This window comes from Carassius gibelio, chromosome A16 (genome assembly GCF_023724105.1).
Source record: "Carassius gibelio isolate Cgi1373 ecotype wild population from Czech Republic chromosome A16, carGib1.2-hapl.c, whole genome shotgun sequence".
Classification (NCBI taxonomy): Eukaryota; Metazoa; Chordata; class Actinopteri; order Cypriniformes; family Cyprinidae; genus Carassius; species Carassius gibelio.
Window position 1 is genome coordinate 3,903,906 of NC_068386.1, and position 14,288 is coordinate 3,918,193.

Below are 14,288 nucleotides of genomic sequence, written 5' to 3' on the forward strand. Positions count from 1 at the left end.
GTTGAGTAATTTATTAGGTGTAATTGAATAGTTGTCCAAATACATTTGATCTACTTCACATTTTATTCTTTAAAACCTTGCAAACTTATTTTTATGCAGTACTTTGATTGTGATCTTTAAATAAATGACAATATATATATATATATAAATGTATAAAAAGCTAAATTCATTTTAGCTTTTTTTTTGTTGTTGTTGTTAAATGATGCAAAGAATATGATTTAAAGTGCTTAAATGTCCAAATGTATTTATCAAAAGTTTTATATGCAAATATACATAAAGTTTATAGCCAATCACATGATACCAATGAGTTCTTATAGCTCCCAGACTGGAATTGTCTGTACCAGAACTAAAAACACTGCTGTGATCGACACTCGGATGTCCATCAAAAAGTGTGAGGTATTATTTTATCTTTTTTTGTTGTACCAGTAACAATTGTTTAGTAAAAACTAAATTTAATTGACCATTAAACATATAAAGCCATAACAAATATGAAAAAGCATAAAAGTAATGTTTATATTTTGTCAAAATAATGTGATATTTGTTAAAAAATTATAATAATAATAATATTAAAAAACTGTATAAATGCAGTTCTGTACTGTTTTATTCTGTGCTGACCTTAGACAATGAAGAGGATGGGAGTTTCTGGAAAAATTATGTGTATCCTAATGCTGCTGTGAGTATGAAAATCACTAAATTAATGCATTTTATTTTCATTTGACAAAAAGACAAAAAGATTATTGGCCTTTGAAATTAGAAAGATAACTACTGATCAACCAAAGGACTGAATGAGGACTTTAATAAAAACTATTTTTATTTCATTTCTGTGGTCCCCCTAGTAAAAAAAAGTAATGCATGTAAAATACATTTATTTCATACTAAATGTAGTTCAAATCTTTTAACATATTTACTCTAGACTTACTGATATAAAATTATAATTCAACTTTATTTGGAGAACTACTTGTGCACAATGCACATTTCTTAATATGAAAGGGATACTCCAGCCCAAAATGAAAAGGTTGTCATTAATTAGTTACCCTATGTCATTCCAAACCCCTAAAAGCTTTGTTCGTCTTTGGAAGACAATTTAAGATATTTTGGATGAAAGCTGGGAGGCTTGAGACTGCCCCACAGACTGCCAAGTAAGTTACACTGTCAAGGTCCAGAAAACTATGAAAGACTTGGTCAGAATAGTCCATCTGCCATCAGTAATTCAACCTTAACATTACGAAGTGACGAGAATAGTTTTTGTATGCGAATAAAACAAAAATAACAACTTTATTTAACAATTCCTTTGACAACAGTTTCTTCTGTGTCTCTCCATATCACTGTATGCGGTGTATGCTCTTCTGTATCAGCCGAGCCACAATGATGTGCTTTTTCTATGTGTATTTATGCTTTTGAAAGCAAACAGCGCATCCTTGTGGGGCGGCTGACTCAGAGGAGCATAGGCAGCATACAGTGATATGGAGAGACACAGAGGAGACTGTTGTAAAAGCAATTGTTGAATAAAGTCAATATTTGGTTTTATTTGTGTACACAAACTATTCTCGTTGGTTCATAATGTTACAGTTGAACTACTGATGGCCAGTGTTTGGAATAACGGCGTTTAAAACAACGGTGTTAGGTAACGACGTAATTCTTTCAGTAACGGGGTAATCTAACTAATTACTTTTCCCGTCGTTACAAATGCCATTAACGTTACTGAACGTTAAATGTGGTGCGTTACTATGCATTGATTTAATAAACTATGCAATCCGAACGGACCCCTGGCTCACACAGTGAGTGAGGAGGTGGGTTAATAATGAGATAAGCGATTATGATTGGCTAAGGCAGAGTCATGTGTTTCATGGTAGCCAATCAGAGACAGTGTTTTTCACAGATGCCAACACACGTGCCATTACTGTATTTTTTTTACAGTAATGCAAATAGTTACTTTCTCTGGTAACGAGTTACTTTTATTATAGAGTAATTCAGTTACTAATTCAGTTACTTTTTTGAACAAGTAGTGAGTAACTATAACTAATTACTTTTTTAAAGTAACGTTCCCAACAGTGCTGATGGCAGATGGACTATTCTGAGGATGCTTTTCATACTTTTCTGGACCATGACTGTGTAACTTACTTGGCAGTCTATGGGACAATCTCAAGCAAATACATTTTACTATATTTATTTTATTTATTCACTATAGGGCTTATTTTTGCTTCTTGTGCATTTATGTACATTTGTTTTCACATTATTTTTGTACAAGGGATTGCACTAAGGCCCTACTAGCTGTATAGTTTTACTTTATGATTTTCTGACTCCTGGCCCTGTAAAGCTGAAAGGGTTTGTTTCCCCTAAATTTCCATTTGCATTTACATTAATACATTTGTGACACACTAAGCAACTTGGTGCATTTAAGCTATAAATGTTTTCAGTGCATACATTCCCTATCAACTGAACTCTTAATCATGCTTATGAGCACAGGCAGACTAAATCTGACAGACTCTGTTCCCTTTCGATACTTCACTCATACTGCGTATGGGGAAAGCAAATTTTTTTCCTCATACTGAAGCCTTTTTTCAATAACACAGTGCAACTGCACTGCCATTGGTTTAATCTGTAAACTTTTTTTAAACCAATGACAGCACTGCGTAGCTGCGCGAGCCTGTGGCGATGCAGCGCGCCAAAGCCCGCCAAAATGGGCGGGGCGAATGACTATATAAGCAGGCAAATCACCACTCTCGAAGACAGGCGCTCTTCAGCGCCAATCTCGGGCCGCCCACTTCTCACTTCTGGGCGCTTCTTAACGATCTCCTGCCGCCATCCGGCGATACCAGAAGAGCAATTTCCAGTCGTTTTCACAGATCTAAAAGAGCGATTTCTAATGCCGTTTTAACGGCAGTGGCCATGCCGGGCCACAGATGTGGCACATGCAGAGCTCCTCTGCACGAGGATGACGTCCATGGTGAGTGCGTGTTCTGCCTGGGTAAAGCCCACGCTGAAGCGACGCTCACCGAGACCTTATGCTGCTTTTGTGAGAGTATGAATCTCGCCTCTTTAATGAAAGCGATCCCGCCCCTCGGGCCCCCGTCTGATGAGATGCGCATGAAAATCGCATTTGATTTTTTGCACAGCCCTACGCAGCTGCACAGATTTGGCCCTGCACGCCATGAAAGCCACGGCCTAGGCCATCGGACGGTCTATGGCCAACCTGGTTGTGCTGGAGCACCACCTCTGGCTCAACCTGGTGGAAATTAAGGAGAGCGACAAAGTGGTCTTTCTCAAAACCCCAGTCTTTCCATCCGGTATTTTTGGGCCAGCCGTTGAAGGTTTCACAGAGCGCTTCACTGCAGCACAGAAGTCGTCCCAGGCCATGCGACACTTCCTGCCCAAGCACTCCAGCTCTACCTCGAGTCGCCCCAGGGCTGTGCAATCTCAGCAACAGAGCAAGCCTGTCCCATTCTACCCCCCAGGTGGCGCCCCCTAAGGAGCAGCACCCAGCTAAGTGCATTAAACTGCCTAGACATCAGGGCCCGCGGCAAAGGATTGTGGCAGATTTGCCCCGAGGACTGGTTCTTCTCGCTGGACCTGAAAGATGCTTACTTTCACATCCAGATAGTCCCCCCATCACAGACGATTCTTGAGATTTACATTAAAGGGTGTGGCTTACCAATATACAGTCCTTCCCTTCGGGCTGTCTCTAGCTCCCCGCACTTTCATGGAGTGCATGAACGAGGTGCTTTCCCCTCTGAGACAGATGGGAATCCATGTTCTGAACTATCAACAACTGGCTAATTCTAGCCCAGTCGCGAACTGAGCTAGACTACCACAGATCCGTGCTCCTGAGCCACTTAGAGTGCCTAGGACTCAGGGTTAATTTCGCCAAGAGCTCACTGCTCCCCAGCCAACCTATTACGTTCCAGGGAGCGGTTTTCGACTCAGTCCATATGAGGGTGGTCATATCACCAGAGCGTGCTCTCCGAGCTCCAAGTTCTTTCAGAGGATGCTAGGGCTGATGGCTTCTGTTTGGTTCAGCAGTGGAGTACCTCTACAATCAGTTGATTTCGGCTTGTGGTCACACGAGGAGAGCCATCTCCATATCAACTGCCTCGAGATGCTGGCAGTAGAACAAGCCCTTCAATTCTTTCAGGCGATCCTGAAGGGGCGCCACGTCCTAGTCCAGTCGGACAGCATGACATTGGTGTCCTACACAAATCACCAAGGTGGCCTTTCGTCCAGCCACCTCTGTGCACTGGCAAAGCGCCTCCTGGAATGGGCATTACCCAGGCTGGGAAAATCTGGGAGATTTTCTGGAAGGCAGAGGTTGACCTCTTTACCTCAGGAAACAACTTTCATTGCCCAACCTATTTTCAAAGGACATAGATGTGCTGGCCCACAACTGGCCCAGCCTCCATCTTTACACTTTTCGCATTTCAGGCTCCTATTGCTGGCCAATCTGTGGGTCGAAATAGCCTCATTGTGCGTTTCCTGAGAGGTTCTAGGCAGTTGAAGCCCCCGCGTCCTCTCACCGTTCCCACTTGGGACCTCCACACGGTCCTTGGAGCACTCAAAGGACCTCCCTTTGAGCCGCTACCGTCAGCTGACCTTTGGCCCCTAATGCTCAAAACCGTTCTGCTACTTGTTCTAGCATCGGTCAAGCGTGTTGGCAACCCACAGGCCCTCTCGGTGAGCCCTGCATGCCTTCAGTTTGGGCCCAATGACTCAAAGGTCATTTTAAAACCCAGGCATGGCTACACCCCTAAAGTGCTCTCGACACCATTCATAGCACAGGTAATTTCCCTCTCGGCTCTGCCTCCATCGTCAGGTGAGCGAGAGCTGGATTTACTCTGCCCAGTGCGGGCTTTGAGGATATACATTGAGAGGTCACAGCCATTCAGGCAATCTGACCAGCTTTTTGTCTGCTTTGGGGACCGCACCAAGGTGGTCTTCAGTCTCAAAGCAACGCCTCTCGCATTTGATACTCGACGCTATCGCTTAATGTTACTCCTCCATGGGCCTTGAGTGCCCCATAGGAGTCTGGTCTAGTGGTGTCTCTATCAAGGACATCTGTGAGGTGGCCGGCTGGTCCTTGCAGTCCACTTTTGTCAGATTCTATAACCTGGACATCCCGACCTTGCACACTCGGGTTCTTTTGGTTTGATATGATGGCCTCTATCAGACCCCGTCATCATGCCACCTCCAGGGAGCTAGCTCCCTCTTATCAGTGTAGCGTTAAGGGTTCGACGGCTCCGGCCCTCTCACTTATCCCTGGACCCCAAGGTGTTCAAGAAAAGTTTTGTCATTCCCTACCGTGGCACGGTGCGGTTGAATTCGTTCCCCATACGCAGTATGAGTGAAGTATCAAAAGGGAATCTACTCTGTTACGAACGTAACCTCGGTTCCCTGAGATACCGAACGAGTACTGCGTTATATGCCATGCCACGAGGCTGTGGCTTCAGTGTCGTCACTTCAGTCATATGACCTGATTTAATATGGAGATTTGCCTGCTTATACAGCCATTTTGGCGTGCTGCATCGCCACAGGCTTGCGCAGCTATGCAGCGCTGTCATTGGTTTAAAAAGGTTTACAGATTAAACCGATGGCAGTGCAGTTGCACTGCATTATTGAAAAAAGACTTCAGTATCGAGGAAAAAAGGAGCTTTTCCACATACGCAATACTTGTTCCGTATCTCAGGGAACCGAGGTTACGTTCGTAACAGAGTACGTTATGTATTGTAGTGTAAATTAGCATGATGGAGCTGATCAACTAACATGATCAGTACACATGTTTAAAAGACAAAATACATGAATTTACACACATTTTAGAATCGGAAAAACAAACATTTCACAATCAAATTAACAAGTTTATGAAAAAATCACCATCTAAATAAATCCTTATCTCCAACAACAGGTCTGTATGTATAATGATATGAAAAGCTGATTTTTATGTTGAGAATTGTTGAACTGATATTCTGTTCCACAGACTGCACAAGAGTAGTCAGCAACAAGTGTTTAATGATGAAAATACACTCCATCTCCCTGAAAATTATGACATTGGCTGGATGAAAATGCTGGATGATAACATGTTCATTTCTCACATCACTATTCCTGGTACACATGACAGCTTGGCCCTTCATGGAGGACCAGCAGCAGAATGTCAGGCATGGTCGCTACAGCACCAGCTAAATGCCGGCATACGCTACTTCGACTTGAGAGTGTCTGGAGATGATCTGAAAGTTGTGCATGGACCGTTTTCCCAACGTACAACATTCTTTGATGCTTTCAACACAATAAAGAACTTTTTATCTATACACCAAACAGAGACAGTGTTGGTCAGACTTAAGCATAGCAGCACATTTCCAGATCGTGTTATATCCCAGCTTAAATCTGATTCTAATAGTTGGGTTGAGAATGAAATACCAAGAATTCAAAATGTAAGAGGAAAGGTTGTTTTCGTACAAAAAAATAGCTTTAGTCTGGGTGTCTCTCTAAATGAAACTGATAAACATGGTGACTATAAAGTAGGAAATGTAGAAAAAAAGAAAGATAAAATCATTGCCCATCTGAATGAGGCTATAGAAGCATGCAGATCTGGTTATGTTGTTTTGAACTATTCAAGCGGCACAGGTTTTCCTTTTTTAAGGGTAGACAACTCCCCAAAACACTTGGCAAAAGAAATCAACCTTTGGCTATATAATAATCTCAAAGGCGCTTATGAAGAAAAAAAAGAGTTTTGTTTTGGGGTTATAGCCATGGACTTTCCAGGCTTTGATTTAATACAAATGGTCATAAATTTTAATAAACAGGTAGGCATATAAGTCTGTCATTTTTACAGTACAATTTGTTAATTAAGCATACACTTTAGTGGGACAGAAGTGTGCATTTTCTATTTTATTAATGACAAAGCATCATTGCCGCCTTGTCTATATTTAAAAATTACGGAGCCCTGCACATGACATGGCATTCAGGGAAACATTTTTTAGGTAATAGTAGTAAATGGTAATCGTGTGCACGTTTAAGTACAATGAGGGAATGAATTACTAAATCGTGCGCACTATTTATAAATTTTTTTCTTGAATGTTATGTGCGGGGCTCCGTGATATATTTACCTTTTTCTGTGTTTTTTTTTCTGGTTATCAAGCTTTTTCTTTTAACTTTAAACCATGTAGTCTTGACAACAGCAGATGAGTTGAATAAACCTGAAATTAGCATGATCTGCTCTGATCTGTGATTTTCTGAGTCATGTGAAATTCAATAGAGTTTTTCTCAATTGATTTGACACATATCTCCAAACTGAGGTCACTGTTCACAAAATAGTTAACGCAGTAATCCAAACAATTTTTAACTATCCTAAACAGACTGCAAGATTTCATATATCAAACAAATTACCAATCATGTGAATAATTTTCCCAAAACACTGTGCACACAATTCTTAAATGTTTTCATGATCAATACAACCAATACCTTAAAATATAAGTATTTGAAAAATTGCAGCTATGTTCATATGTTTTAGACAAATCACAAACATTTCTGTACGATTTGTCCAAACTCAACATACAAAGCTCATATCATCAAATGCACATGGTATATTTTCAGTTGACCCTAAATTATTAACTGTTTCCTTAATAAAACCCACAACGCAGGAAACACAGTTTATCTAATTGTTTACATGTATCACAATTGTATCACAAAAGCAAGATATAATGTGCAAAAAAGGGGGGATAGGTAAAGAAAGAGGTGTAAGCCTAAAAGTGGTGGACTGGGTGGAAAAAGGGGTGCAATGAGAGAGAAGAAAAGTGGAACAGGTAGAAAGAGATGAGCAGAGAGGAGGATGTCAGAAAAAGAGAAGAGGATAAGGAGAGAGAGAAGAGATGGGCTTGTCAAGTATATATGTATTCAACAATTTCACACCTTTCGTTTTCCCCTTTGATGCAAGAGAAGCAAGAATGTAATGCAGATAAAATGCAACTTAGATTAAATTCTCTTCCAGATGTAAATGAAAGCCAGGATCAATAATTCAGCATAAGTCATGTACTGTACAACAGCAAACACACGCACATATGTATGTTGTATAAAGGGAAGTCGTGGCCAAATGGTTAGAGAGTTGGACTCACAATTGAAGGGTTTTGAGTTTGAGTCTTGGGCCTGCAGGAATTGTAGGTGGGGGGAGTGCATGTACAGTGCTTTCTCCAGCTTCAATACCACGATTGAGGTGCCCTTGAGCAAGGCACCGAACCCCCAACTGCTCCACGGGTGCCGCAGCATAAATGGCTGCCCACTGCTCTGGGTGTGTGTTCACAGTGTGTCTGTTCACTGCTGTGTGTGTGCACTTTGGATTGGTTAAAAAGCAGAGCACGATTTCTGAGTATGGGTCACCATACTTGGCTGTATGTCACTTTCACTTTTAGAGTAGAGCACAGTCTAGTTATTGAAAGTGTTTCAATAAACATGAAATCTCACTCATGTATTTGTGCATCTATAGCTGAATGTTTTATAACCAATAGATAACACCATGCTTAATTAATGATTAATTAATTAACTTATTAACTAATTTAATGTTAATTAAAAAAAAATATACATAAATGCATTTGTAATTGCAGTGCTTCATTTTGGTTAAGTTTGCATTTAGATAGCTGTGTTAATTGTTTTGACAGCAAATACATCACTTTGGAAAAAAGTATCAAATCAATAGAGAATGTCATGTTTGCATTGCTTCCAGGTAGCTATTTCGGGCATTCAAGACCAAGTCCTGAATCCTAAAATCTCAAAAACAGCTGGTCACACTCGTGATCTAGCTCGTGATCTAGAAGGTGATCTAACAGTGGTCTGGTTAGATCTAGTAAATGTTTATGGCACTATTCCACACAGCGTCATCCAGCTCAGGCTCGAGTATTACCACATACTAGTTGCTATTCAAAGAATGATCACCAGCTGTCTACGGGGATCAAACTGATGTTTACAACCAACTGGCTGGATTTCCAGAAGGGAATCCCAGTGGGATTTTATGGCTGACCTAACTTTAACAACTGTGACACATGTTCAAGTGAGATGGGTATTGGCATCCCTGGACAACATAGACACTTGGGCCAGGTTTTTATTTAAGTCAGGAAGTCCAGAAGGCTGGCGATCAGGAAGAGCAGAGTCACAAATAAGTTCGACAACCCTGTAATCCCTAGAAAGGGGTTCAATGCATCACTGAAAGATGGTACCAATGAAGCAAGTCGAAGAATGGTTGAAGAAGATCGATAGGTCTGGACTCCTCGGCAAATTCAAATCACCAGCATGGCCTTCTGCACAGGCTCATTTGACTCCTCACACTCTATGAGTTCCCCTCATCAGTTGTAGAAGGAATCAGGAGAAAATCCACAAGCACCTACAGAGGAGGTTGGGAGTTCCCCTAAGCTTCGGTGGATCTCTATATTCTCTCTATATATATATTTCCATTCCATTCAGTTCTAGAAAAGGACAGCTAAAATAGTTAATTGTGTGTGGGTTATGTATTTTTATGCCTAAAGTATCACAATGTTAGCTGCTAATGTGAAACTGAATTCAATTGTGTCAAGTAAAGAGTTTTATGGAGATGTATCCTCAAATCTACAATGTTTCAGATTTGTCGGTGATGAGATTTAATGACTTGTTTCTGAAAAGCAATTATAAGTAGCCAATCATGGTTTGTTGGAGTGTTTAAGTTGCACTTTCCCAACTGTCAGTTGGTTCGCTGTAAAAGAAACGGATTAAATTTATTGATTTTGAAAAGTGTCTTCATAGCTTTTGTCCTGCCAGATGTGGTTTTGCTGGGCTGTGACGTAAGCTAAAGGTTTTTGGCTGTAATATACTACTGACACAAAGCAGCTGCTGCAGTATTTACTCTGTCCAGATGCAGTGATGAGGAGCTGCTGATTGCAGAAAGCACCAGAACACCACAGATTTCTTCCTCAGTGACTGCTCAAGCAGTTGTGCAACAGGGAAGTGCCGTCGTTCTTTTAAAGAGACTTCAGCAATTTAATGTGCATATTAGCTGACATCAAAGATAAAGATTATCATTCTAAATTACTTATAAAGAAATGGTTGATTAAGCATGAAATTTAGAAATCAGAAAGAATGAAATATATTTTCTTGAAAACCTAATAATGGTTTTATTTACAGTTCGAAAAATAATTTTCTGTAATAATAAATGAATAAAATAGGTCTAGTAATTTTACAGATATTTCCGTTAACCATGCAAAATTCTAAATACAGGTAAAACACCTTTAAAAAATGAATTCCTTTATATTAATAGATTCCATTTTGCCCTGTTTTTACAGATTTTATAATATCATTTATAATGTTGTTGTCTTTGCTTTTACATACTAATTGTTGGCATTTTTGTTTTCTATTCTAGGTTTGTTTTTGACCCCATCATAGGACAAATCCTGAGATAATAATTACATAATTGTGCATAATTACAGGGTTTGATGGGTATTACACAGTAAATCTTTTTCTGTCCAGTGAAACAAAAGAAGACGTAGAACATCACAATTGTCCACCAATGACTAGTTTGATGTCTAAAAATGCAATCGGGAGAATTTCACTAGAAGTATGATTCATAATTTGCAACATATATAACAACTGATGCAATGATTGGAAATATCACTGCTTGCAAGGCAGCTAAAGGACAGTACTGACATGTTCAGTTAGCTTGTATTTTAGCCTTGGCTCTGTGTAAGTGAAATGTCACATTGTTTCACATCATCAGTCAGCTGCATACGGGTTATAAATAGTATGCAAGGAAGATAATACCAATCACTATTCAGCTCTGTATACATATATATCCAAAAGTCATGATGACTGAACATCCTATGCTACACTTGCTAATAATGTGGTGGAAGGGGATTCTGTCACTACTGTGAGCGTTTGAAAAGTAATGATGTCAAACACACAGACACAATAATATATATAATAAACATTAGACTGATTTATGGATTGTTTATTAAACAACAGCAAGAGAAAATGTAGGCTGCATTCTTCTTTATGTCAGCAATAAGTGTGTATAAATCTGTATGTTTTATAGTAATAGCAGATTTGACAGATACTGCTTTGATATGATTTCACTTGGAATGATCCATTAGTAAATTAATTAGCGTGAACTTGTTTTTCGTGTCAACTTGGGTGCTTAGAAGGCACATTAGTAGACTACAGGAATGCACTAAAATAAAAAATTATGAACAAGTGATTGTTTTTGAAAGAAGTTTCTTATGCTCAAGGCTGCATATTTGAGCAAAAATACAGTAAAAACAGTAATATTGTCAATATTAATATAATTTAAAATGACTGTTTTCTATTTGAATATATTTTAAAATGTAATTTATTTCTGTGATCCAAAACTGAATTTTCAGCATCATTCCTCCAGTCTTCAGTGTCATGATCCTTTAGAAATCATTCTAATATGCTGATTTGTTGCTCAAGAAACATTTATTACCAGTGTTGATTCTTTGCTAAATATACATCTGAAATAGAAATCTTTTATAACATTATAAATATCCTTATTGTCACTTTTGATCAATTGAATGCTTCCTTGCTGAATGCATGTATTTAGATTAGGAACAACAGAGAACTCTGTGCACAGTCAGAATCTATAAACTGTAGTGGTCTCTTGTGCAGCTTTTTGCCTAAACCTTTAATTGTAGTGAAATCTGCTCTAGAGTAACCTCACCAGACAGTCTGGTTCACCTTTAAATCACAGTTAAGAACTGTCAATTAGATAGAAAGAGACCTTCCCAAGATGTAAAGTTTTGTTTTGACATGCTGTTTTGGGGCAAGTTCAATCTGAAATTGATTAAATAACAATAAAGGAATTGGCACAGAACAAAATGGTGTAGCAACCCCTGCTAACACACATACTGTAAAAAAAACACAGTTGAAAAATGTGTGCAGACTTTGTAATCAAAAGTTCATCCAAATATTACATGTACTGATTATTTCATACAAACTGAGAAAACTAAACAAATTTTCTTCCAAAAGTTCTCCCTGTAAAAATGTTTTTTATAGTTTTTTTTTCTATGCTTTGCTTATGTTAGCCCACTTTTTGTCCTTTAATTGATTTAGTTTGTTTTGTCACTTGATATTTATTTATCTTAATCATTACTTTATATCATAGGTAAGAACTTAAAATTAGCGATGTCAAGCAATTCATCCAAAAAGTTTATTTTAATTTTTTATAAAATATATGTGTGTACTGTGTATATTTATTATGTATATATAAATACACAGACATATATGCATATATTTAAAATATATTTACATGTTTGCGTGTATATATTTAAAATATAAATTGTATATAAATATGAATATTTTATATATAAACAAAACATTTTTCTTAAATATATACATGCATGTGTGTGTATTTAGATGTACATAATAATATACACAGTACACACACACATATTATCTAAAAATATATGCTGATTAATCATTTGACAGCACTACTTTACTTAAAATAAGTAAATATTCAGTTTTGCTTAAGAATGTCAAAGACTTGAATTTAAAAACCTGGAAAACTTTGTCAAACCTAGCATTAAGTGTTTTTAACTTTTAAACACAACTGTGCAAACATGTTGCATACCTGGACGGTTTGTTGGGGAGCTGTTTGAGACTACTTGTATTACCAGCCTAGTCCCTAAAACACTACCATCACCTACTAAATACAATAATATGGGAGTACAAAACACTTGGTATATTAAAACACAAATTTGATATATTAAAGTGTTAATTTACAGCTTTAAAACAAGCAGAGATTAAAAAAAAGATGAAAAAAGAAAGAAAAGTGTAGAGTACAATAGTTAATTTTGGTCATTAGTCATAACCTTACAGAGGTAAAGTAGTATAGTTATAGTGGTTGATTCAAATATCATCCTACAACATCTGCTTGGCTGTTAATCTTTCTATGTCTCCTCCTTGTTTAAGCTGAATGAATAAAGACATGGAAGTTCTTGAATTCTTCAAAGAAGTGCAGCTCGTCAGAGAAGCTGCTGGAGAAGCCCAGATCTTTGCATGAGGTCTTGATTGTGTGAACCACACAGACCGGGATTGTCTCAAAAAGCTGTTCAGCCAACGGCGTCATTTTGACCTTCTTCTGCTCTGAAATCAGGCTCTGTATCCGGGCTTTATCGACAGGTTCAGGCGAGGCGCTGTAGGAGACCACAACGTTTAGCTTGTCATCTGACGATGGCACCTGAAAGCGGCTCTTTCCCGTCAAACCGTGGAAGTCTTTCTTTTTGGTTAACAGGCCGGTGGGGGAGTTAAAGACACGGACTGACCAGCGAACCCAGTCGTACTTCTTTTTCAGGTGCTCTACCAGCAAGTCGGCCAGTTGCTGGTTGCTTTTGTCGCTTTGGTCTCTCACTATGCGTTTGGCGTCCAGCTCGGCCTGCGTCGGAAAGCTGTTGATGCAGTCTTCAATCACGACGTTCATTTTATCCTGCACCACTTTCATCCTCTCGCTCCAGTCTTGAAGCAGCTTCTCCTCATCGTCATCGCCTTTCAGTGCTGAGTGTCCCAGTAAGGCGATCAAACCGACACAGAACAACTTTTTGAGGGTAGCGCAAAACTCCTCCACCACTCTGCGGCTCTTCTGCTCGTAATTCAGCGTGATTTCCAGCACAGACTCTCCTGAGAAGTTATCGCCGGTTACGGCGTTATAAAGTGTGTGCAGGTTTTTATCACCCCCTGTCCTGTTGTAGTGCTCCAGGAACGTTTTCTTTCTGACCTCTCTGAATTTAGGTTTCGCATTCAGGACGTCCATGAATTTGCGGAATTGGTTGGTCAGGTTCTCCTCTACGGAGAAGTAGGTGGCATCCACGCCGCTCTTCTTGATCTCCTGGTTTATCTGCTGGACTTCTTCAGAAACGACTTCTAGGCGATCTCGCACTTTCTGGAACTGCTCCTTCATGTACTCGGCCTCCTTGCTTTCCACGTTATCCAGCGCCAGCTTCACGATCGGAGCTGCGATGGAGAACATGGGGAACAGATCTCCAGCGATGCTGGCCACCACTTCTGCGCCCTGCTCAAACACTTCCATGACTGTCTCGACAACATCCTTCTTCTGTGAAACAAGTTTCTGCAGCTGCTCAGCCATCTTTCAGTTTCAACAGCTAAAATGTATCTGTTTAAAATTAGATCATTGCATAATAAATGACATAAGAAATAATACTTGAAACACCATTATTGTAATTTCAGCATGTTAAAGTTGTATTAAATTCAAAGGAATAGTTCACCCAAAAATTGCTGAAAATGTACTCACCCTAAGGCCAGATAATATGTAGATGAGT

At 39.2% G+C, this 14,288-nt stretch overlaps 2 protein-coding genes across 2 annotated transcripts in view; one reads left to right on the forward strand and one right to left on the reverse strand.

Moving 5' to 3' along the window:
- The first annotated feature begins 345 nt into the window (after positions 1–345).
- On the forward strand, positions 346–7,191 carry LOC128030375 (1-phosphatidylinositol phosphodiesterase-like). Its single transcript, XM_052617936.1, has 3 exons — positions 346–396; positions 621–673; positions 5,966–7,191. The coding sequence occupies exons 1-3, from the start codon at positions 376–378 to the stop codon at positions 6,798–6,800; spliced, it is 909 nt and encodes a 302-aa protein (XP_052473896.1). The 5' UTR covers positions 346–375; the 3' UTR covers positions 6,801–7,191.
- A 3,741-nt stretch (positions 7,192–10,932) lies between these two features.
- Positions 10,933–14,288, reverse strand: part of LOC128030374 (protein rapunzel-like) — a 22,550-nt gene continuing 19,194 nt past the window's right edge. Inside the window, exon 3 of the mRNA XM_052617935.1 lies at positions 10,933–14,122. Coding sequence (XP_052473895.1) covers positions 12,920–14,095 — 1,176 coding nt within the window. The 5' untranslated portion in view covers positions 14,096–14,122 and the 3' untranslated portion in view covers positions 10,933–12,919. The remainder of the gene's footprint in view (positions 14,123–14,288) is intronic.

What these genes read in the sequence shown, in the direction of transcription:
- LOC128030375 (XM_052617936.1), top strand. Translation starts at nt 376, where the DNA reads ATGTCCATCAAAAAGTGTGAG. An exon ending in TGTCCATCAAAAAGTGTGAG is followed by an intron (nt 397 to 620) that starts GTATTATTTTAT and finishes TGCTGACCTTAG; the next exon opens with ACAATGAAGAGGATGGGAGT. An exon ending in ATGTGTATCCTAATGCTGCT is followed by an intron (nt 674 to 5,965) that starts GTGAGTATGAAA and finishes TCTGTTCCACAG; the next exon opens with ACTGCACAAGAGTAGTCAGC.